At 41.5% G+C, this 22,074-nt stretch overlaps 1 protein-coding gene and 1 long non-coding RNA gene across 2 annotated transcripts in view; one reads left to right on the top strand and one right to left on the bottom strand.

The window, feature by feature from the left end:
• Positions 1–19,785, top strand: part of LOC145549687 (uncharacterized) — a 41,857-nt gene extending 22,072 nt beyond the window's left edge. Inside the window, exon 4 of the long non-coding RNA XR_014085533.1 lies at positions 19,551–19,785. This is a non-coding gene — a long non-coding RNA (uncharacterized LOC145549687). The remainder of the gene's footprint in view (positions 1–19,550) is intronic.
• On the bottom strand, positions 641–21,076 carry ube2j1 (ubiquitin-conjugating enzyme E2, J1). Its single transcript, XM_081602285.1, has 8 exons — positions 20,718–21,076; positions 9,351–9,424; positions 8,449–8,580; positions 7,910–7,994; positions 7,087–7,192; positions 5,392–5,521; positions 3,712–3,831; positions 641–2,187 (listed from the first exon to the last, which is right to left on the bottom strand). The coding sequence occupies exons 1-8, from the start codon at positions 20,746–20,748 to the stop codon at positions 1,900–1,902; spliced, it is 966 nt and encodes a 321-aa protein (XP_081458411.1). The 5' UTR covers positions 20,749–21,076; the 3' UTR covers positions 641–1,899.
• Positions 21,077–22,074: the final 998 nt, after the last annotated feature.

The following is a 22,074-nucleotide window of genomic DNA, read 5'->3' as shown; positions in this document are numbered from 1 at the left end:
TCACTCGTATTCAGTCCAGTTCTTACCTATACTTCAAAGACGGGCATTCTTTGTTTATTAAACTATACTCAACAGCTATTAATCATTTAGATATTAAATGTCGCTATACTTAAATAACGAAGCAAAATTTTGCTACCATATAAGCACGACTGATCCTGCTGAGGAGTTGAGAGCTTTACAGTTTCTTCAGCAAATAGTTATTTTCCTCATCAGATTTATTTCACTGGGTTACATCTTTACTTGCAAACATAAACTCATAAAATCATTTGTGAACATTTACACGTTGAAAATTTTGTTGATGGTGATTCTTTGGCAAATCAATTATGAGTCTGAGGTTCTTACAAGTTCTAACAGTCCTGCTATAAAACCTGAAGATCACAGTGCATCATGCTGCATGTACACAAAAGAGAACTCAAAAACATCTGCTTAGAGTGAATATCTATCATCTAACAGAAACCTTCAATTTAGCATAACAACTTCACTGAATTAAAAATCTGACGCTTTTAATTTTAAAGCACACCTGCACACACGCACGCACTAAGTTAATAAGAACTCCTTGTGTCTGTGGTAAATGGCAGCTTACAAAATACTCCTGATATTTGCTGACTCCCATCTTTCAAAAGATCAAGGAAAACATGAGAAGTGTGTGATAGTTTATATCTTGCTTTAAAACTAAGACTTTCTCCAAACTCTTGGGCCAACATCATGGAATCAGATTTCTGTGCGGCAGGAATTTCAAACACATCACATCAGTCTGAGAGAAAGAGCTCACATTGGCCCAAGTTGCTAACTTATCAGTTACAGTTTTAATTGACAGAATAAGTACAGCCGTTGGATATTCAACAATTACATGAGGAGAGGGAGACATGTTGGCCGCAGCATGAGTTCTACAAATGAAAAAAGCTTTCCGTTCTTAAAAATTCACAATGCCGCAGAGAGTAAAAGTCACACTGATTAAAAGACACCCTGGAGGTGTCGTTGACTGCAGCAGCAGGAATGATACGACCTCCTGAGAGGAGCAGGCTGCTGAGGCGGCAGAGCACGAAGGGCTTTTCCAGCAAACTGGTTCCAGTACTAAATAAAAGCTAGTGCTAGCTTCAAACCCAGTATTTTTTCGGCTTAATGTTTTTAGGCTAAATGAGGAAGCAGGAAGTGATGCTACAGTCACACAAACTTCATGGAAAAGACCCTCCTCCATCAGAGGCTTGATGAAGGTTCACAGAGACCAACAACCAACTAAAACGCAGCGTCCTGAAGTGAAGAAAGGCGTCTAGAAATATTGTTATTATTATAAAAAGGCTTTAAGCACTATGTTTCAAGTTTTGGATTTACTGTGGTGTTTGTGTTAAGTTGATGCATGAAAACCGCTAAGCTTTAATGGGAACATGAAGTCGAGGCATGAGGAAGAGGAGTTAACCAGCTGTCATGCTAGACATGGTTGCTACTCTGCTGCCGTTGTTTTACCCTCATCTGCTGACAGTTTGGATTCAGGGGAATTTCACAGTGAACTGTGTGCTGGGCCTCACCTAAACGTCACAAGTTGTGTAAAGCAGCACTTCTAAATCAAATATATGACATTAAAACATGTGTGCAGAGGCAATGAGACAAATTATACTGTCTGGGTAAGCCATTCCTCTGCTGAAACACAGGATACACCAGAGAAAGGAGGAAACATCCTGGAAGACATGATAAGGCTGGGCCTGCTTTGCAGATGTGAATAAAACCAGGAGTTTTTAACCTTTGTAATAGAATCACATTAGAAACAGCTCTAGCACCAGCCTGCTCTAGTTCAGGAAGCATGTTAGTGGAAAAGGCCCAACGTCAGTGTTAGCTACAGCCTCAGCTCGCTCTCCACGGTTCTGCTCAGAGTTCTGTGGACTACAGCAGTAAGGGGAAACATCACAGGTCATAGTTGAACTTGTATTCATTAGCCAAGTAGATTCTGCGGAAGATGAGGGCAGCCAAGGCGAGGGTGAGAACCACGATGAGGACTGCAGAGGCTGCATGGTTGTCATGGCGAGGCGCCGGGCCAAACAGAGCTCTGCTAGCTACTGGCTCTCTGCCGGCCCTGGGGGCCTGTCGGCTGAGCTGCTGGGCCCGGCGCTGTCTGGGACTGAGCCGACGAACAGGGCCGCTGTCATCAGGGGCCTGGGGCTCCTCTAGATCTGCTGCTGGAGACGCTTCCGCCTGCAGGGGGACATTAAATCCTTCAGACTAAGCCTTAAGTCACATGTTATCAGATACTTTTGTCTTTCCTGGTCCTCCTTAGATGTGTTCATGGTGTGTGCCGGGTTCTCCAGCTCAGAGCTCGGTTTCTATGTTTGGTTCAACCAAAGCAACGTGAACTTGAGACAGTTTGTGTTCTCGCTACTGCAGCAGCCCAAACCCTAGTTTGGTTTCTCACAGCACTAATGTGTAGTCAGTGGTCACATCATTGGTCAGTATAATGAAAACTAAAAGCTCAAGATGAGAATCAGCACAGTGTGTGAGACTACATAAAAAGTTTAGGATAAATTAGATCTAATTTAATTAAACCTAGCAGGATTAGACAGCAGGCTGCATAAGAACAGGAAATCACTGCACAGACAACATGGACTTGTTTATGGGAAGTAACTGGTGGAGGAAGCTGGAGGTTAGTCCAGCAGACCAGGCAGTTTGCTGTGATCCATCTTTTTAGAGTTTTAGCTTCATCTTCAGAAACAGATGGTAGGGACTATTTTAGCTCTGCTTGGTTTATTTTAACACAGGATACTAATCTAAGTTGACCCTCTCCTCTGCTCCTTCAGAATCAGTCTCAGTGGTTCCCTGGATAGCATCTGGCACCAAAATCAATCCTCTTAGGCAACACAGTTTGCTGATATTTTCAGATCTGCTGAAGAAAAGCTGTGGAAATAAAAGCTGAAAGCCACACAGCTTGTCTGCTCTTACGCTGACAGAGAGCTGATGTCTGACTGCAGAACTAAAACCACCAACTATGGGCAACACCTCAGCAGCTGGAGCAGGCATGAAGAAAAAACGTTAATGTAAGAATCTGTATCCTCTTTTGTCTGATTTCCATCATTCCTGAATTCTGGGGTTTAGTTTTCTGAAAGCCAGAATAATCAAAATGACAAGAAATAAAAGCTTGAAATATTTTAATCTGAGATGAATCTATTGAGTGAAATGAATTAACAAAAAATATCAAACTTTTCCTCTTTTTTAATTTAAAAAAAAATGTATATCAGTATAATATCTGCTGTTCTGACTGCTGCTAATCACAGAAATATCAGCTCAGGTGTCTTTATGACCTGAGCTGTATGGGGTCTGTGATGAAGCCCACCCATACTGGACTTGTATAGCAGAGGGGGACATAAGGAGCAAAGGTCAGACAGAGACCAGACTGAGTCTCTGAGCAAATATGGTGGGAAGACAGACAGATGTCCAAAACCTGCTTTTATTAGCTAAAAAAACAAATGTAAGTAGATTTTCAAAATTTACCCAAACCAGCCTCGATGAGCAGTTAAAATATATATATATTTCTGAGTATTTTGGGTCCTTTTATGAAAACTCTAATTTCAACCTGAAAAGTGATATTAAAGGTATTTCTAGTGTCACTGGAAGAGTGTGTACAGATTAAAAAGAAGTTTGCCTCACAGTGATTTCTGAAATCCAAATAAAACCTGACAGAGAGCATAGCTATGTGGTTCTCAGTGTGTCCCACATGACACCTACCTGTTCAGCCTGGGGCCTTTCCTCAGCCTGCTGCTCAAAAGAGCTGGAGGTTTCTCCCTGGGTGACAGTCGAAGCTTTACTTCCACTTGTAGAAGCCTGTGGTATTATACTGGATTCTGCCTGCATGTACACACAGGAAACTGCAGTCATCAGCATGGTGTATTAGACCAAATCATTCAGACGTAGATCTTTATCATGACAGATATCACAGTTACAATTTTCGTTGGCCTAGATCAGAGGTGGGCAATCCTGGTCCTCGAGGGCCGGTGTCCTGTAACTATTAGATGTCTCCCTGGTAGAACACACCTGGATCCAAAGCTGAATCACCTCCTCAGTGCAGGCAGGTTCTCCAGAGTCCTGCTAACGACCTCATTATTTGACTCGGTGTGTTGAAGTAGAGACAAATCTAAACGTTGCAGGAGTCCGGCCCTCCAGACCTGGAGTTGCCCACCCCTGGCCTAGATCCTTACTCACCTACTAAAAGTGTGTCCAACAACTGAAGGTCAAATAAACCAGAACTTTCTTTTTATTAGCATATGTGAAGTGATCCAATTGAACAACAGAGGAAAAATCCGTATCTGAAGCCTTCCACTGCAACATTCAAGGCAGTATTAATTACTAGCAGTATTAATTAAAGTAATTAATTAAATGATAGGACATAGGAATTAAATAAATAGTTATATCTTTAATCAGTTTTGTATGCAACAGATTGAGCTGTCCAGGCTGGAATGATATCTTCATTCGTCTATAACATCATACTCTGGTTAGTGGCTCATAGATGTCAATCAAACTTCAAGAAAATGTAAACTTCTTGCAGCCTGAACCTTCCAGACAGTCTATGTGTTAAGAAACAACCAGCTAATTAAACACTAATAGATAAATGGTGAGTGGGAGATATTATGTATGATATTATATATGATATTATGTATGATACAACTGCAGAGTTGTAATCTTTTGATCACAGTGGATCCCTGCCTGTTCCCGGTTCAGTTTTCACAGATGCTTTTTATAGTTTGTGAAACTGGAATACCTAGGCAAAATGCTACTTTACATGGTAACAGCTGACGTATCTAAAGCAGCCAACCCGGTAGCTCCTTTCACTTTCCTTGGCACCGATTGGCAGCAGCCCAAAAAGCAGAGATGTGAAGGATCCTGGGTGTTAGCTTCTTCAGTAGTGCAAGCCTGTTTATCAACAGTTAGTGTGCTAGGTACAATTAAAGTGTATTTGGTATTTGAAGTGATAAAATAAATTATGTGTTTTTAGAGGGTATAAAGTGTTCAGGGATTTCAGCTTTTCATAGGTTCATCACAAGGTTAACTTGTATAACTTGTGCACAAGGTTCTTTTTTATTGTAATTCTAGAAGTAGCTCTCTGAACAGTACTGACTAATACATTTCTGATCATTTGACATTTTATTTATTTAAAGTTTAAATCAAGGGTCACATTAATCAAACATTTTCTGCCTTTGAGAATATATATATATATATATATATATATATATATATATATATATATATATATATATAGAGAGAGAGAGAGAGAGAGAGAGAGAGAGAGAGAGAGAGAGAGAGAGAGAGAGAGAGAGAGAGAGAGAGAGAGATCCAGTATAATTAATGGTCAGTCAATTATACTGGATGACATCAAGGACGAATACTTCCCACCAAAAATGGAGTTTGTACCTTGAATTTGATTTGCTGTGCTAGTTCTTTGGCCTGGCGATCCTCAGCACTGGTGTTGCTGTTGGAGGTCAGAGGCAGGAGGGCAGATCGCATCGAACAGCCACAAGCTTCACAGCAGAAGTCCTGGGACCTGGGAACCAACATGGATCAGCTTATTGTGTCTCAAGGACATCTTTAGTTTTGCAGCTCACAATTTTATACAATGAAAAAGTCACCTGTGATAGCATCAAACCATTAATGAGGCATCTTTACATCAAGACGTACGGATAAATTGACTTATAAACACTAAGGACCTTAAAAACATTGCTTTTAGACACCTATTGGATTTTTAAATTCTATTATTTAAACAAAGCATACATTGAAATCAAATATGTTGCCTATTGGCAAGTTGCTAACATATTTCTGAATGTTTCAAAGTCTTTCACACAATGACTTGTATAAGTCTGCAGCTAGCTGCTGACATTTGCAAATAAACTGCAAACAACCTTATCACAACAGAAGAGAAGCTATCTAGCTTTTCAGCTTCTTAAAGTGAAAACAAGAACATTTGGTTTTTCAACATATTTACAGAAATATGTAAATTTGATGAAAAACCAAATGTTCTTGTTTTCACTTTAAGAAGCTGAAAAGCTAGATAGCTTCTCTTCTGTTGTCTTTCTGAAACTTTGTGGCTGGTCCCAGTCTTTCTTAGGCTAGTCCCAACCCTCATCTCATCTGATAATAGAAGAGCAACTTGCTGTTGGTCTACCTCAAATGTAGTGTAGAATGAAGCCTGTGCAGTATTTGCCAGTTCATGTACCACTATGACACCAGATGTATTGGTGATTATGACTATGAGGACTTGCAAAAGCAAGCAACCTGACTACACCATGACTACACCATGTTTGCTTGTCAAACACACTTTTTACAAGAAAGGTGATAAGTTATAAAAACAGCTGATGGTACTTTTATTATAGTAATACATATAAATTAAACACATTTTTTACATATAAACAGTTTATAAAATCTTGTTATATTAAACACAGCATTTCTCTCCTAAATAAAGAAACTAAAGGAGCTACTTGCGCCTTTAACTCTCAACTTTCTTTAACAGTGAAAGTAGTCCTGGATCGCTGTTCCTGTCAGTAAAGCAGATGGCTGTTCCCACAGCGCCAGGTTCTGCTGCAGATTCCTCTTGCAAAAGTAATGGCTTGTTTGCATCTTGTATAGTGCTCTGCTTCAATTTTGACCAGGACACCCTTGGGAAATAGATTCATAATCTCAATGGGTTTGTTTCCTAGAAAAAAAATGGCAAAAAAACCCAAAACAAAACTGAAGAATAAAGTGAATGCTAATGTTGCTGTTATCCAGGGTGGCTCAGAGATCAGAACAGCTTTCTAGTTCATGGGACACTGGGTCAATTCACCCCAACTCAGGCCCTCATTCTCAGTTAATGATCTTCTTTTGAGGATAACTGGTGACAGTTCCTTTATGTTCACAGCATGAACATCTGTATAACGTGGATTTGTGGAGCACCTCCAAGTCAAAACCTGAATCAGCACTGAAAGCACATCTCATCTTTGTGTTGTGGTGAGAAAAATAGCAGTAGAAAGATCTTTAACACTCAACTATCACTCCTAACCCATAGCACAGCAAACACAAGCTGCAATACAACATAGGAAATGAGTGAAACGATTCTAAAAAAGGAGATCTTACTTTTTAGCGAGGGTCTTTCTCTCTTCTGGGGTGTAATCCAGAGATCCTATTGCACCTTCACCTTTAGTTGGCATGAATCCAATTATAGCTATTAGAGCCGTTCGAACTGCAAGACAAAAACAGAACAAATAAAAATATGAAAAAAGAAACGAAGAATCACAAGTGAAGGCAATTTAGCAATGTAATAAAATAGGTAGGTTTACACTATCACTGTTTACACGTGTTTAACAACCTTCTTACACAGTAGATCTGAAACTTTGTCTATGTGAACATGCAGAATGGACCTGTAGTCAGACATATTTTACAGATTCACATTTTCTTGATTTTATGAAGAATCCTTCTTTGTACCAAGACCTTCAGATGTTCCAGAGTATTCTCCAGAACATAACCACCCTTCTTAATCAGGTTGTTTAGCCTTTTTGTCTTTACTAATTATTATTATTTATTGTTTGGTTTTTAGTTGAAGTATGTTGTAAAGATGATTTATGCCAAATGTCAAGGACATCTCTCAGTCTTTCAGGTGATGGCCTTCTTCAATCTTGGCAATTATTAGTACATTTTTAAAATGGCGCTGTTGCTGAAAATATCTGTGATCAATTGAATTTAAAGAGTCATGTCAAATTCAAGTCTACAGTTGTTGGGGCAGAAGAAATAAGAAACAGAAACTGGAACATGTTTTACTGAGAATGTGGAAAACAATCTAGAGATGCACCTATCCAATATTAACATCTGTATCACTCCTGATATTGAAACCTCAGGTATCTGTATTGGTATGGAAAGGGAAAACAGTGGATTGGAACAGTAGTAATTGGTTAATACTTACTGCTCCAAGAAGGCTGCCAAGTCTCTGGGTGATGACCTGAGATGCTCAGACAAATCTTCTTCCCAACTTCAAATCTCCCATTTGGCTGTGAGGGAGAAAAAGACAATTGACTGGATATGACACAGACAACAAATGATCCGAAGTTTTTACAGACAGGCTGAGGCTGGAAAACCTGAAAACAAAACAGCTTTTGAGAACAAAACAAAACATTTAAATGTTTTCTGACATGCAAAAAAAATAAAATACATAAAATATGACGGAGAGAAAAACTGCATAAGAAATAGACATTCAAAATCCTTGGGAATAATTATATTTACATGGTTATTATAGCAGGTGTGTTAATGTAAATCAATCTCATTCTCAGAAACCGTGCAGGCCCTGCAGTGAATAAACAATCAGGACTTGATTTTGAACATGACACCTTCCACGGCCCCAGGTTCAATAAAATGCCACTAAGGCTAAGATTGGAGTCTAATCTGATGTGTTCCTGTTCTGCTTCAGGAGAAGGGACTAAAACATGGACCTTTTCTCCATCTTACTGTTAGCAGGATGATGCTGGGAGGCTTCATGGGGTATTCCGGGGGAAGCACAATCCTGCCATGGTACACCCCACCATCAAAATCAGAATCTGGAGGCCCGCGTACAGAAAAGTGCCATTCAAAGAGGTTGTCCTGGAGCCACAAAAAAATGTCACAATTAGTGCAGACTAGAATGTGTGAATACATACAGGAACATGCACTGACTGGAGCTGACAGCAACGTAACAGCGGTCTGTTGTATTAAGTAACGACGAGAAAAAAACCCTCCTGAGGTAAAAAGCTGATGTTATTGAAGTGGTGAGAATCTGACTGAATCTTTGATCAAATGATGATATGGGCAACATTTGTTCTAAATTCTTTTCGGGATTTTCCTTTTAGTAGTTTCACTTCCTGTTTCTTTGATTGTGTCTTCTGTCTTTATTGAAATGATCAAACTTAAAAGTGCAATAATAAGAGGTCAATAAGTCATGTAAATTTACCCTTCAGAATTGTACTCTAGATTAAATTGTGATAGATTTGAGACTATTAAGAGAATCATAATTTAATTAGACTGATGCTAGTTCTAATATCTAACTATGATTAATTGGTTTATTACTTACAACTGTTGATTCACCAGTTTTAAGGTCACGAGTTTTAAAACGTTCACTATGTCTTGAACAACAAATACTGCTTTTTGATCTTCTCTCCTCCTTTTACATTATTACTTTACAATTCTTGTCTTGAACTTACACCAATTTACACTCAACTGTTTACCATTTCATTATTCCATGACTCCCACTAATATAATGCCTAACCCTGGCTTGATTCTACAGGTACAATGAGCTCAGTAAAGATCCACCCTGTCAGCCTGTAGAGTTTTAAAAGGTCTGCTGATCATCTGGGTGAGACTTGTTTTCAACGTACGTCCAGTGGCTGTGCGTGGTAGTGCTCCGTCGGATCCCTCAGTTCTGCAGCTTCCTTCATTAGCCTCTTCACCGCTACGACAGGGACAGTGAAAGGAAGAGTTAGCGACAAAGTAGATGTTATCAGCTCCCGTTCCTCTCAGCTACTACTGATCTCCTGCACTTCCAGAAGGAAACCAGCACTTCTTCAAACTGTTGTAGTTATTTCAGCTGATAATCAGAAAAGCCGACACCCAAGTATATTCCAATGAAAAATTACCTTCGGTACAAATTACCAGCTTAAAGCTCTTATCAGCATTTATACTGAGAAAATGTGGGAAACGTCTGGGACGTGGATGGACTGTGTCATATCATTGATAGAATGATATGAATCTGGATCAGATGGTTACACATGGAGACATTTCATTATTTCACACAGAAAAATTAAAGGTGTCCTAGAATGAAAAATTTAAGATATTCAGTATTTTTCTTATAGTACAATATATTTTTATTTTCTTTAATAGTAACTAGGACCATGTCTATCCTGTGACTTTTCATCAAAAGCACACTTGAGGTCTGTTAAACTTTGCTGTTTATATACGTGAAGACTGAATTGAGTAATATTCCCTTTTGGTATGCATGACACCATTGTAAATATACTTTTACTGCAGTATTATTAAAGCAAAGTACACAGTCAGAGGTAAAGCCTTCATATAAGTAAGACAAACTAAGCTTTAACTTGAATTTTAGTCAATAACCATATCCATCCATCCATTTTCTTCTGCTTATCCGGGGTCGGGTCGCGGGGGCAGCAGCTTCAGAAGGGAGGCCCAGACTTCCCTCTCCCCAGCCACTTCTTCCAGCTCCTCCAGGGGAATCCCAAGGCGTTCTCAGGCCAGCCGAGAGACATAGTCCCTCCAGCGTGTCCTGGGTCTTCCCCGAGGCCTCCACCCGGTGGGACGTGCCCGGAAAACCTCACCAAGGAGGCGTCCAGGAGGCATCCTGACCAGATGCCTGAGCCACATCAACTGGCTCCTCTCGACGTGGAGGAGCAGCGGCTCTACTCTGAGTCCCTCCTGGATGACCGAGCTTCTCACCCTATCTCTAAGGGAGAACCCAGCCACCCTGCGGAGGAAACCCATTTCAGCCGCTTGTATCCGTGATCTCGTTCTTTCGGTCATGACCATAGATGAGGGTGGGAAAAAAGATCGACCGGTAAATCGAGAGCTTCGCTTTTTGACTCAGCTCTCTCTTCACCACAACGGACCGGTACAGCGCCCGTTTCACGGCAGACGCTGCCCCAATCCGCCTGTCGATCTCCCGCTCCCTTCTTCCCTCATTCGTGAACAAGATCCCCAGATACTTAAACTCCACCACTTGAGGCCGGACGACCCCCCTGACCCGGAGAAGGCACTCTACCCTTTTCCAGCTCAAGACCATGGCCTCGGATTTGGAGGCACTGAGCCTCATCCCGGCCGCTTCACACTCGGCCGCGAATCGCTCCAGTGAGAGCTGCAGATCACGATCTGATGAAGCCAACAGGACCACATCTTCCGCAAAAAGGAGAGATGCGATCCTAAGGCCACCAAATCGGATCCCCTCAACACCTCGGCTGCGCCTAGAAATTCTGTCCATGAAGGTAATGAACAGAATCGGTGACAAAGGGCAGCCTTGGTGGAGTCCAACTCTCACCGGAAACGAGCCCGACTTACTGCCGGCAATGCGGACCAGACTCTGACACTGGTCATACAGGGACCTGACAGCCCGTATCAAAGGGCCCGGTACCCCATACTCCCGGAGAACCCCCAACAGAGTCCCCCGAGGGACACGGTCGAACGCCTTCTCCAAGTCCACAAAACACATGTAGACTGGTTGGGCGAACTCCCATGCACCCTCCAGGACCCTGCTGAGGGTGTAGAGCTGGTCCAGTGTTCCACGACCAGGACGAAAACCACACTGCTCTTCCTGAATCCGAGGTTCGACTATCCAACGGACCCTCCTCTCCAGGACCCCTGAATAGACCTTACCAGGGAGGCTTAAGAGTGTGAACCCCCTGTAATTGGAGCACATCCTCCTGTCCCCCTTTTTAAACAGAGGGACCACCACCCCAGTCTGCCAATCCAGGGGAACTGCCCCCGATGTCCATGCAATATTGCAGAGTCGCGTGAGCCAACACAACCCTACAACATCCAGAGCCTTAAGGAACTCCAGGCGGATCTCATCCACCCCCGGGGCCCTGCCACCAAGGAGCTTTTTGACCACCTCGGCAACCTCGTCCCCAGAGACTGGAGAGCCCAACCCAGAGTCCCCATGCTCAGCTTCCTCAACAGAAGGCATGTTGGTGGGATTGAGGAGGTCTTCGAAGTAATCCGCCCACCGGCCCACAACGTTCCGAGTTGAAGTCAGCAGCACACCATCCCCACTATAAACAGTGTTGGTGCTGCACTGCTTCCCCCTCCTGAGACGCCGGATGTTGGACCAGAATCGCCTCGAAGCCGTACGGAAGTCTTTCTCCATGGCCTCTCCAAACTCCTCCCACGCCCGAGTTTTTGCCTCAGCGACCACCCGAGCCGCATGCCGCTTCGCCCGCCGATACCCATCAGCCGCGACAGGCACCAACAACCTTGCGGCTGGAGCTCCGATAAGCCGCCTCGGCAATGGAGGCACGAAACATAGTCCACTCAGACTCAATGTCCTCCACATCCCCCGGAACGTGTTCGAAGTTCTGCCGGAGATGGGAGTTAAAGCTCCGTCTCACAGGGGACTCGGCCAGACATTCCCAGCAGACCCTCACTACACGTTTGGGCCTGCCAGGTCTGACCGGCTTCCTCCCCCACCACCGGAGCCAACTCACCACCAGGTAGTGGTCAGTGGACAGCTCCGCACCTCTCTTCACCCGAGTGTCCAAGACATACGGCCGCAGATCCGATGAAACGATGACAAAATTGATCATCGAACTGCGGCCTAGGGAGTCCTGGTGCCAAGTGCACATATGGACACCCTTATGTCTGAACATGGTGTTCGTGATGGACAATCCGTGATGAGCACAGAAGTCCAACAACATAACACCACTCGAGTTCAGATCGGGGGGGCCGTTCCTCCCAACCACGACCCTCCAGGTCTCACTGTCAATGCCCACGTGAGCGTTGAAGTCCCCCAGTAGAACAAGGGAGTCCCCAGGAGGGGCACTCTCCAGTACCCCCTCTAAGGACCCCAAAAAGGGTGGGTAATCTGAACTGTTGTTCGGCCCGTAAGTACAGACAACAGTCAGAACCCGTCCCCCCACCCGTAGGTGGAGGGAGACTACCCTCTCGTTCACCGGGGTAAACCCCAACGTACAGGCGCCAAGATGCGGGGCAACATGTATGCCCACTCCTGCCCGGCGCCTCTCACCGTGGGCAACTCCAGAGTGGAAGTACGTCCAGCCCCTCTCAAGGAGACTGGTTCCAGAACCAGAGCGGGTGAGGCCGACTATTTCTAGCCAGAACCTCTCAGCCTCGCACACTAGCTCCAGTTCATTCCCCACCAGAGAGGTGACGTTCCACTTCCCAAGAGCCAGCTTCTGCAGCCGAGGATCAGACCGCCAGGGTCCCCTCCCTCGGCCGCCGCCCGTAACACAACGCACCCAACCCCATAGTCCCCTCCGACAGGTGGTGAGCCCATTGGAAGGGGGACCCACGTCTCCTCTTCGGGCTGAACCCGGCCGTGCTCCGTGGGTAAAAGCCCGTCCAATAACCATAAAGATTTGCAAATTGAATTTCCATAGAATCCCAACTCTGAATTCAAGGTATCAGCTAATGATTAGCACTTGGTCTGAAACACATACCTCTGCTGCTTCAGTCTCACTACAGCAAACATCAGCATCCTAGGAAGGTTACACAAGTCCTGCAGAGGACGTTTAGGATTATGGCTATCTGAAAGGGTGGGGTTACTTCCTGCCTCAATGAAGGACATAAAGTCAGCTTCTACTGTACTACTGGCTGTAAGGCAACAGCACATTATGTCTGAGCAGAGAAGTGAAAGAGCTCTGGAAAAAAGTGCCTGGAGAAATGAATCACATGGTTCTTAGAACAATGACATGAGTAACAACAGGTGCCAATGTCATTTTTCTAGCTCATGTGAAAAATTCATAGCGTATACATCAAGTTCAGAGGGAAGTCAGTCTGCCAGGCATCTGGGTCAATATATAGGCAGATATGGCAAACGGCATGACGGACCAGCCCAGAGTGGAGAACACAGGATGGGAGTGAAAGTTAGTATGGAATTAGAAAAAGGTAAAGTCAAATTTGGAGGCTGCTCAGGCAGTCCAATTTTATTTGGGATCGAATCAATAAAAGACTGCTGGGATGTTAAAATGAATTCTAAAATCTGTAAAACTGAAGATACAGATGAAGATAAGGGAGAGCTAGAAAAGTGGATGGGGGGGCAATAAGAGTGATGATGGTAAGATGAAGTGAGAGGAGCTGGAAGCTGTAGGGGAGAAGTAAAGCAGTGGAGCATTTATTGCCTCATAGCACAACATTTTTACAGAATATGGTCATCTGATTTTTCTGAAGGCCAGCCACTCTGAATTCACCACACTTATCCTGCACAGCAGAATGAGGAATCTGCACTACTCCACCCCCCTCAGTGTTCTCTATATTCAGAAACTGAAGTGCTTCAGGATTACTTATGATTTCAATTACAAACAATAACAAAACTGCTTCAGCAGCATCTTCATCGATTTGTACATTTCAGATCAAAACTTGTTCACAGAAGCAGTCTTCCTGAGTGGGATGATGGTTGTACATTTCCATGTCTATGCTTACATACAAGTGCTTGAAAGATGAACGCGGAACGTTCAAGCATCTGGAAATTGTTTTCCAAGGATGAACCAGACTTGTGCAGCTCCACAATTCTCTTCCTGATATTTTGGCTGGTTTCTTTTGACTTTCCCATCATGACAAACAAGAAAGCAGATTGTTCCAGTTGGGACCTTAAAATACAAGTGAATCTCCAGTTAACTCAAGTATGTCAGTAGCCAACCAGTAGCTTAGCCATGGTGGTGGTGGAGGTTCAGGACACCCAGCTGGTTCTGTTTGTTGGGAAGAGATCTCACATCTCCAGTGATGTAGGATGGCTGGTTGGAGGTCTCAACCTCCTCTGGCTGCGGCGCCCAATAGCAGTGCAAGTCTCACACATAAATATTAATCAAAGACAGAGAGTGAAAGGAGCATTTTTCACTGCAATTATAATAAAATGAGAAGAACAGGAAATCTTGGGAGGTGATATGAAGTATCTTCTATTATTTATCATTTCACATGGAGAATAGTTGAACTGCTGTTAAGGGGAAAATAAAATGTTTTCATTTGGGTGTTTTTGTAGCATTTTTAAAGAAGTTTCATTTTATCATTCAAATGTTTCTTATTTGAAATACTAGTATTGAATGATCTTTTTAAATCTAAATCCCATCTTGCTTTCTATATAGACCACAAAGAAAAGGTCAAGGAACAGAAAATAGTCAATGATTTGTTTTTTTTGAACAACCAATACCTCAGTCTTCTGTGAGTTAGAGCACGTGGTTTTCCCTGCTTAGTTTCATATCCCACCCAATCCTTCATTTAATGGTAAGCCGAGTGGACAAGGAAAGGCCTTTCCCACAAATGTGCCTATGATCTCAGCTGAGTTGGAGAGGTCAGGCCACTGGCCCAAGGCGATGGGTTGATAATCCCTGCATGTCAAATCATTTTATGTAACACACATTTTGAGTGTCTGCCACTGGGAATGAGTCACAGAAGGTCCAGAGGGAAAATAGGAGATTCTGTTGCGTAACAACAGACCCAAACCAGAGACGTGGAAGGCCGGAGGGAGGGAGGGAGCCAAACTCCTCAAAAGTGTAATCTTTCCTAATTGCTTGCATGCCTCTGCTGTCACAGCAGAGATGAAATGTGCCTGATTACAGTAAAAACTGGTGGGCATGACAACAAACAGAAACAATGATTTTTCAGTCTCATTAATAATTTGAGATAATTCCAAATAAACTGTGGTGGTATAAAACTGCTGCGTGTGTTGTATGGATGTTGTGGTGTATTTTTATATTGTTTTTTTCTTTATGTTATGTATATATATGTATATATTTAATATGTATTTATTTGCTAACTAAATAGTTATTGCTAACTAAATATTTAGCTACCAAAATAAATATTAGCAGCCAACTTAATATTTAGTTTGAAATTGTGACATTTATAAATTAATGAGTAATACAGAGAAAACGTGACTTGATTTTTTATTTTTTATTTTTATGAAAATCCAAACTATGCTGTCCACAACGCAAATTGCCCCTTGGGGGATAATAAAGTTAATCTGATCTGATCTATATGTAGAATACCCCATCAGCTGGGTGCTTAGTCATTTCAGGTACATTTTTATAATTCGATTTTTTTTTTTTTTTGGCACTGTCTGACGCCATATGTCATACTAAATTTCTATGTAGTTCAGTTAAGATTTTCAAAATTATTTCTAGAAGAATTAAAACTATTTTTAATCTATTCTTCTAACTGTAAAGTCTATGCATTTAAGTGATACTCCAAAATATAAACGCATCTAAATACACGTTTTTCCAAATACAAACACTTGGGAATCGTCCGATTAGGAATTTTCCTCCAAATACAAATCGCTACAACTCCAGAGCCACCTTTCTCTTAACACAGGATAAAACTGATAAAGAACCAACTGTTTTCAAATGTAGATGGAACATAAGCAGGTTTAAATAGTTTCTCTGCTCTGTGAGGCAGAAGAGTGCAGCTCCAAGGAGGAGCTGCGTGGAAATATGCTATTCTTTGTGAGAGCAAGCATTTAGGCACTCTGACTGGTTGCCCTGGGAGATTAAAGGATTTCTCAAACATGCATGAAATAAATAAATAATACAATAAATTAAAAAGTGAAAGCAACACTCCAGGTACACTGAAAAAAGAAAACAGTTGAACCAACTTAATTGAATTACTGCAACTGGTAACAAGTAATTCAATTAAGTTTAACCAACTTAATGTATTAAGTTGGTTTAACTTGAAAGACTTAAGTCAGTCTTACTCAAATCAGGGAGTAACATAACATGATGCAAAGCTCAAAAAAGTACATTTTACATAAGACCTCACCCTTACATATTGACTTTGTCCAAGTTTATTTTGTCTTCTTAAGGAAATAAGCTTCACAGGTCTCTTGTGAATCTGAGCTGGTGACATACAGATGCTACAGTGTTCTTGCTGATGTGCAGCAAAAACTCAGTGGTTCAGAACGTTCAGCGTTTCACTCTCAGTTTCAGTTCCATTCTGAAACAACTGACAATGTCTGACAACAGCAGCAGTTGAAGTTAATGTAATGTTTTAAACTAACACTGTATCTCAACGGGAAATAAAGAATATTGAGATGAACAACTCAGCTTTTGACTCAAAAAATTTGAAACACAAAAATCTGAGATGCAACAATTTCCAGAACAAAAAATTAGACTTCTGATTCAACCAGTGTTTGATTTTTCTTTATGAAACACTGAAGAGGATACGTGTTTTTTTCTTTGTCATCTATGTATTCATCATGTAACCAAATGTTAATATAAAGGTTAAAGGAGCAACAGAGTAGATATTAAAAGGACAAATGGTAACATTTCAACCCAGAAATTAGAACTACAAAAAGAGCAGGTCAATTTTATGTACAAATGACTGTAAAACATTATTAGCTACAAACTGTTACTTTGTCATCCCAGTACTAATTCCACACCACATGTCACAAGTTAATAAACTGAACTAATCATTTACAACTCTTCAGTTCTACCAAAAGCATCTAGCCTGGTTCCTTGTTCGACAAGAAATACTGATTTATTTCACAGATTAAAATTACAAAAACATCATGTATTTTTACCACCAAGTCTATGAAATATTTAAAAAGTAGATTTAAGTAATCTGCGACAGACTGGCGACCTGTCCAGGGTGACCCCGCCTCTCGCCCGGAACGTGAGCTGGAGAGGCACCAGCAACCCTCCCGACCACACTAAGGGACAAGGGTGTAAAGAAAATGGATGGATGGATGGATGGATGGATGGATGGATGAACTTAAGCAGGCACGTGCAGAGGGGGTGACTGGGGGGGGTTTGAGCACCTGCCCTTTTTGCTCCTTGCCCCCAAAGTGCCCTTTTGGTAAATTTTTATTTATTTATTTTATTTTTTGTATTATTATTTTCTAAGCCCTCTTCTGACACATAACATGTACTAAAATTCTTCTTATTCTTATTTATTTTTTTTGTACAACATAATAAGCCTTCCGGTCACCTTGTTACCTTTGACCTTTTGCCCGTGACGCATGATGCAGTTGCCTCTCGCGCAGTGAGATAAGGCGGCTAACTGGAGCTCAACGTAGCGAACGTTCCAGATTACAGAAAAGTTTTTGGTTAATTAAAAAAATGTTTTTGGTGAATAAAGTGGAGTAGACTTGCTGCTTGTCAGATGACGGAAAACGTTGAAGTATCGTTTCTGCTTCAGCTCGGAGTCGCGGTTTAAGCAGAGAGGTAATGAAATACAACAGATAGTGGCGCAACTACACATTATTTAGTTGGATGCGAAAACATAAATCGGCGCCCCCCATCGTCCCCCCCACGGGAAGGAACGTCAGGGTGAAGGAGCGACACTCCCCCGCCCCCCCTAGGCGACGATACGTGTAGGGTAAAACTCGCTACAGTTGCCTCGTTTTGTGCGCGAGGTGAAGGAGCGTAAAGCCCCCTCCAGACTGGGTTTTTTGCGCCCCCTCTGGTGCTGCGCCCCTATACGTTGCATACCCTGCATACCCACTTTTTGCGCCACTGACAACAGACACTGATAGGCCTCTGCTTCTGCCTTTCTCTGAAGAACTACTGAGCGGGAGGAGACAGCCAGGTGAGGAAAAACTGTTCTTATCTATCGATTCAGTATTTCTATCATATAGACATTAGGCTGTTGTTGATGTGCTATTAGCTAGCTGCTAGCTAACGACATTGCTAGCAAAGCTAGATAACTAAAAAGCTTCTCCCCTGTATTGTTAATGATAGCAGTAATTCTTCAGTATCGCTTATGCAATAAGGGCACATCGCCCGTCCAAAACCGATTATCTCCATAATGGATATATGTCCGATCTTCTAATTTCCTCCATCCATCCATCCATTTTCTTGCACCCTTTTTCCCTCAGTGGGGTCGGGAGGGGTGCTGGTGCCCATCTCCAGCCAACGTTTCGGGCGAGAGGCGGGGTCACCCTGGACAGGTCGCCAGTCTGTCGCAGGGCAACACAGAGACACACAGGACACACAACCATGCACACTCACACCTAGGGACAATTTGGAGAGGCCAATTAACCTGACAGTCATGTTTTTGGACTGTGGGAGGAAACCGGAGTACCCGGAGAAAACCCACGCATGCACAGGGAGAACATGCAAACTCCATGCAGAAAGACCCCAGGCTGGGAATCGAACCCAGAACCTTCTTGCTGCAAGGCAACAGCTCTACCAACTGCGCCACTGTGCAGCCCCTTCTAATTTCCTTTGCTGCTTAATGTACATTTCATTTATTCTGGCGTTATGTAAATGTATCTTGAAGGAAAATAACACTTAAATAAAAGTCCAACAAGGATATTCATTTAGAATTAAAAATAACTCACCCTGAATTACCATGATAGATATAATGTATGTAATAAAAGTGTCATTAATGAAGGGGAAAAAAACTCAATCCAGACTTTAAGTAAGTTTAGGGTCTGGTTCACAGAGTATAAAGTTAAATTTGTTTCCCAATAATTCAGTGAAAAAGAAAAAACTAACTTCAGTTAAGTAAAATAAAATTGTAATCAAAACTTTTGGAATTGTAATGATTTCTTTAAAAAAAAAAATTGTTTTGTTTAAAAACTTTTTTTAATTAAATAACTAATTTTTGTCTTGTGAACTTAAAAAGTTATTTGCCAAACATAAACTTTTATTTGTACACATCAGAAATCTTTTGCCCACGACGTCTTTTGAGAATCACAAGCAAAACTTTTGAGTCAAACAAAAACTTAGAATATCAAGAAAAGATTTCTGACAAGCGCAAATAAGTTTGTTTTGAAAAAATGAGACACAAATGTGTGATTTAAATGTTTTTAAAAAGTTTTTTTTAAGCAAAACTCAGTAGGCTTTTCTCATGGTGACATGCATTAACAATTCAATATTTGCTTTTATTTTTATTTTTTTCTGCAGTTCCAGTTAAAGTTTGATGCAGCTCTGCTTTCCTGAATGGACCATCTTCATCTCCACTGCAGCAAACAGGCAGCTCTTTTATAGATTACAGTCACTAAAAGGTGGCATTGTGCCCCTGTTTATATTTTTAATAGTGTAATTCTGTAAAGACAAAATATGTCTGGTGGTCTTGCTCTGATTTACATATCTTGCTAAATTGCTGGTTTGAATATTGCAATACTTTCCTATAACAAAATAGACCTGCAGAAAGAAATTACTAATAAAATCTTACATACGCATAGTTGTATGCTCTGTATAGATATTTCCCTTAGCTTTGATTGTATATCTCACAATTTTGTAATTTATCATTGTTTATTAAACTCTGAAAGCTGAGTGGCTTTGTTAATATTCTGTCCTAGAATGCGGTTAGATGTGCCCTTTTTTTTTTGAGCACCTGCCCCTTTAGTGGCCTCTGCACGGGCCTGGACTTCAGTAAATCACAAACTCAGTGGAACCTAAAGGAATTCAGGTGCCTTTAAAGTTCAATCAAAACGTCGAGTTAGCCACCCAACAACCTTTCAGCTACCTGGGCTCACTATAAACTATTTTAATGTTGTCTCAACTAACCACAATTTTTCTATATAGGTGGCAGAAAAAAAAATTGACATTTGTTTTTTGCTTTTAAATAAAAAGAAAATATTTTTGTGACCCTCTAGCACTTTCCACATGATGAATTTGGCCCATGTGGTAAAAAGTCGAGGTTAACAGCTGCTACTGAACGTGCAGAACAAAATCTAAACATATGCCATGCTCACAACCTCCAAACAAACACAGCTAAACTAAAAACCCGGGTTTAAATAAAATGTGTATGAATGCAAACGTAACGCTTAGTGTATCACTTTCATCTGCCTGAACCAATGATAATGTGTTGGGTTATTCTGACTGCTAATATGAAGAAAATGAAAGCATTTCCATACCGTCCATACAACTAGAAATTTCCCCAAATATAAAGTCAAACGTAGCTGTACGTGTCAGTGTGGCAGTTTCAGTTGACATTTAAGTTAACCGGGGACGATACACAGCTGTTATATGGTTATTATGAGAGTAAAGTGTTAAAAGTTGGTTGGTTTTGTCATGTTTTTAGCAAACGGACAAGGAAGAGGTGAACGACTTTGACAGAGAGCTTACCTGGACTTTTAAGATTATATTTATTTTCCATGGTGGCAGACACGACGTATTCTGCTTAATCTGGAAGTTCGTTAGAGTCCGCGGTCAACTCGTTCCAACACTAACTTCCTAGGCTACCTGGAATGAAAAACCCGGCTAGCTTGCGTTCTGGCTGAGATGCGCCGACAGCGGGAGGTTTTCCTCAGCGTACGGGCTCCGGATGCAGCAGCTTAGGGGACGTTTGCATACAGTTTCGTATCAAAATCAGAAGAATCTGTCTCTTAAGTTAAATGATGTTTCAATATCGAAACACTCCGTGTAACATTTTTAGCGTGACGTCATTTTGTCGAACGTAAACAGGAAGTTATTGTGAATCCTTATTCTCTATTATTTTGGAACTGCCAAACCAACTAAACGATGCATTACCGCCACCTATTGAGCTGGAGTGTGTTTCACTTTTCCAACCAAGTAGTTGGAAACCAAGTAGTATTTAACTAATCTCACTCTAATATTCTACACACGATTACCCCATTATGACAATGTGGCAAACTGAGTGCAGCTGTAGGAAAACAACTCCCAACCTTGTACATGTAACCCAAATAGCTTTATCTAGTGGGAATATACAAGAAATTAGAATAAACATATAGCAGTATAACTAACAGATATTACCTCATAATAATTATCCGCTACACTGCCCATGAGACTTGAGCACCTGTCCACAGGTATGCTGGTTCACTCATCTACAAACTGTTCCACTTGTCTCCAGTTTGAATGGTGCCATCTGTGGACAGAATGTTTCAGCTCCTTCTGCAAATATTTAATAGGATATAGGGAGTTATGGGGAAGTACAGTTATTTGTCCAGACTCGATGCCACATGTCAACATGATGTCCTGAGATTGATGTCATGAGTGTGTAGGTCAGATGATATTTGGAGCAAAACCAACAGAATGTTCAAGGTTACATTTGGGCCATTACTTTCAGAATCAAGAAAATACCCCACTTTAATGACCTCGTCACTCTAACACTAAATCAGATGAAAAATCTGAGAACAGATATAAAAACTGAGTGTAAGTTCCTGGTTGAGAGTGCAAACAACAAACAGATGTTGTTTTAATACTTTGCAAATTGGACGAGGAAAGCTAAGTGAGATACTGAAAAGAAGTGTCACTATTAATTCATTAAGCTGACTGGAAGATGAAGTATGTTTACTACTCTTCCCCACCCAGCATTTGGACCAACATGAAAATTAGAATAATTAGGAGCTGACTCATTTGTAACAATATCATTATCCTGCTGAAGTCAGGTTTCTGTGAGACAATATAAAGCAATTCATATGTCTGATGTAAAATGTTTGGGAGATTTGTTTTGTTTATCAAA

The sequence above is a fragment of the Poecilia reticulata genome, chromosome 21 (genome assembly GCF_904066995.2).
Source record: "Poecilia reticulata chromosome 21, P_reticulata-male-v2, whole genome shotgun sequence".
Classification (NCBI taxonomy): domain Eukaryota; kingdom Metazoa; phylum Chordata; class Actinopteri; order Cyprinodontiformes; family Poeciliidae; genus Poecilia; species Poecilia reticulata.
Note: the sequence above shows the minus strand (reverse complement) of the source record. Positions and strands in the feature narration are given on the sequence as shown.

What these genes read in the sequence shown, in the direction of transcription:
- ube2j1 (XM_081602285.1), bottom strand. Translation starts at nt 20,748, where the DNA reads ATGGAAAATAAATATAATCTTAAAAGTCCAG. An exon ending in CCAGCATCATCCTGCTAACA is followed by an intron (nt 7,995 to 8,448) that starts GTAAGATGGAGA and finishes TCTCCCTCACAG; the next exon opens with CCAAATGGGAGATTTGAAGT. An exon ending in AAAGGCCCCAGGCTGAACAG is followed by an intron (nt 2,188 to 3,711) that starts GTAGGTGTCATG and finishes GTCCCCCTGCAG; the next exon opens with GCGGAAGCGTCTCCAGCAGC.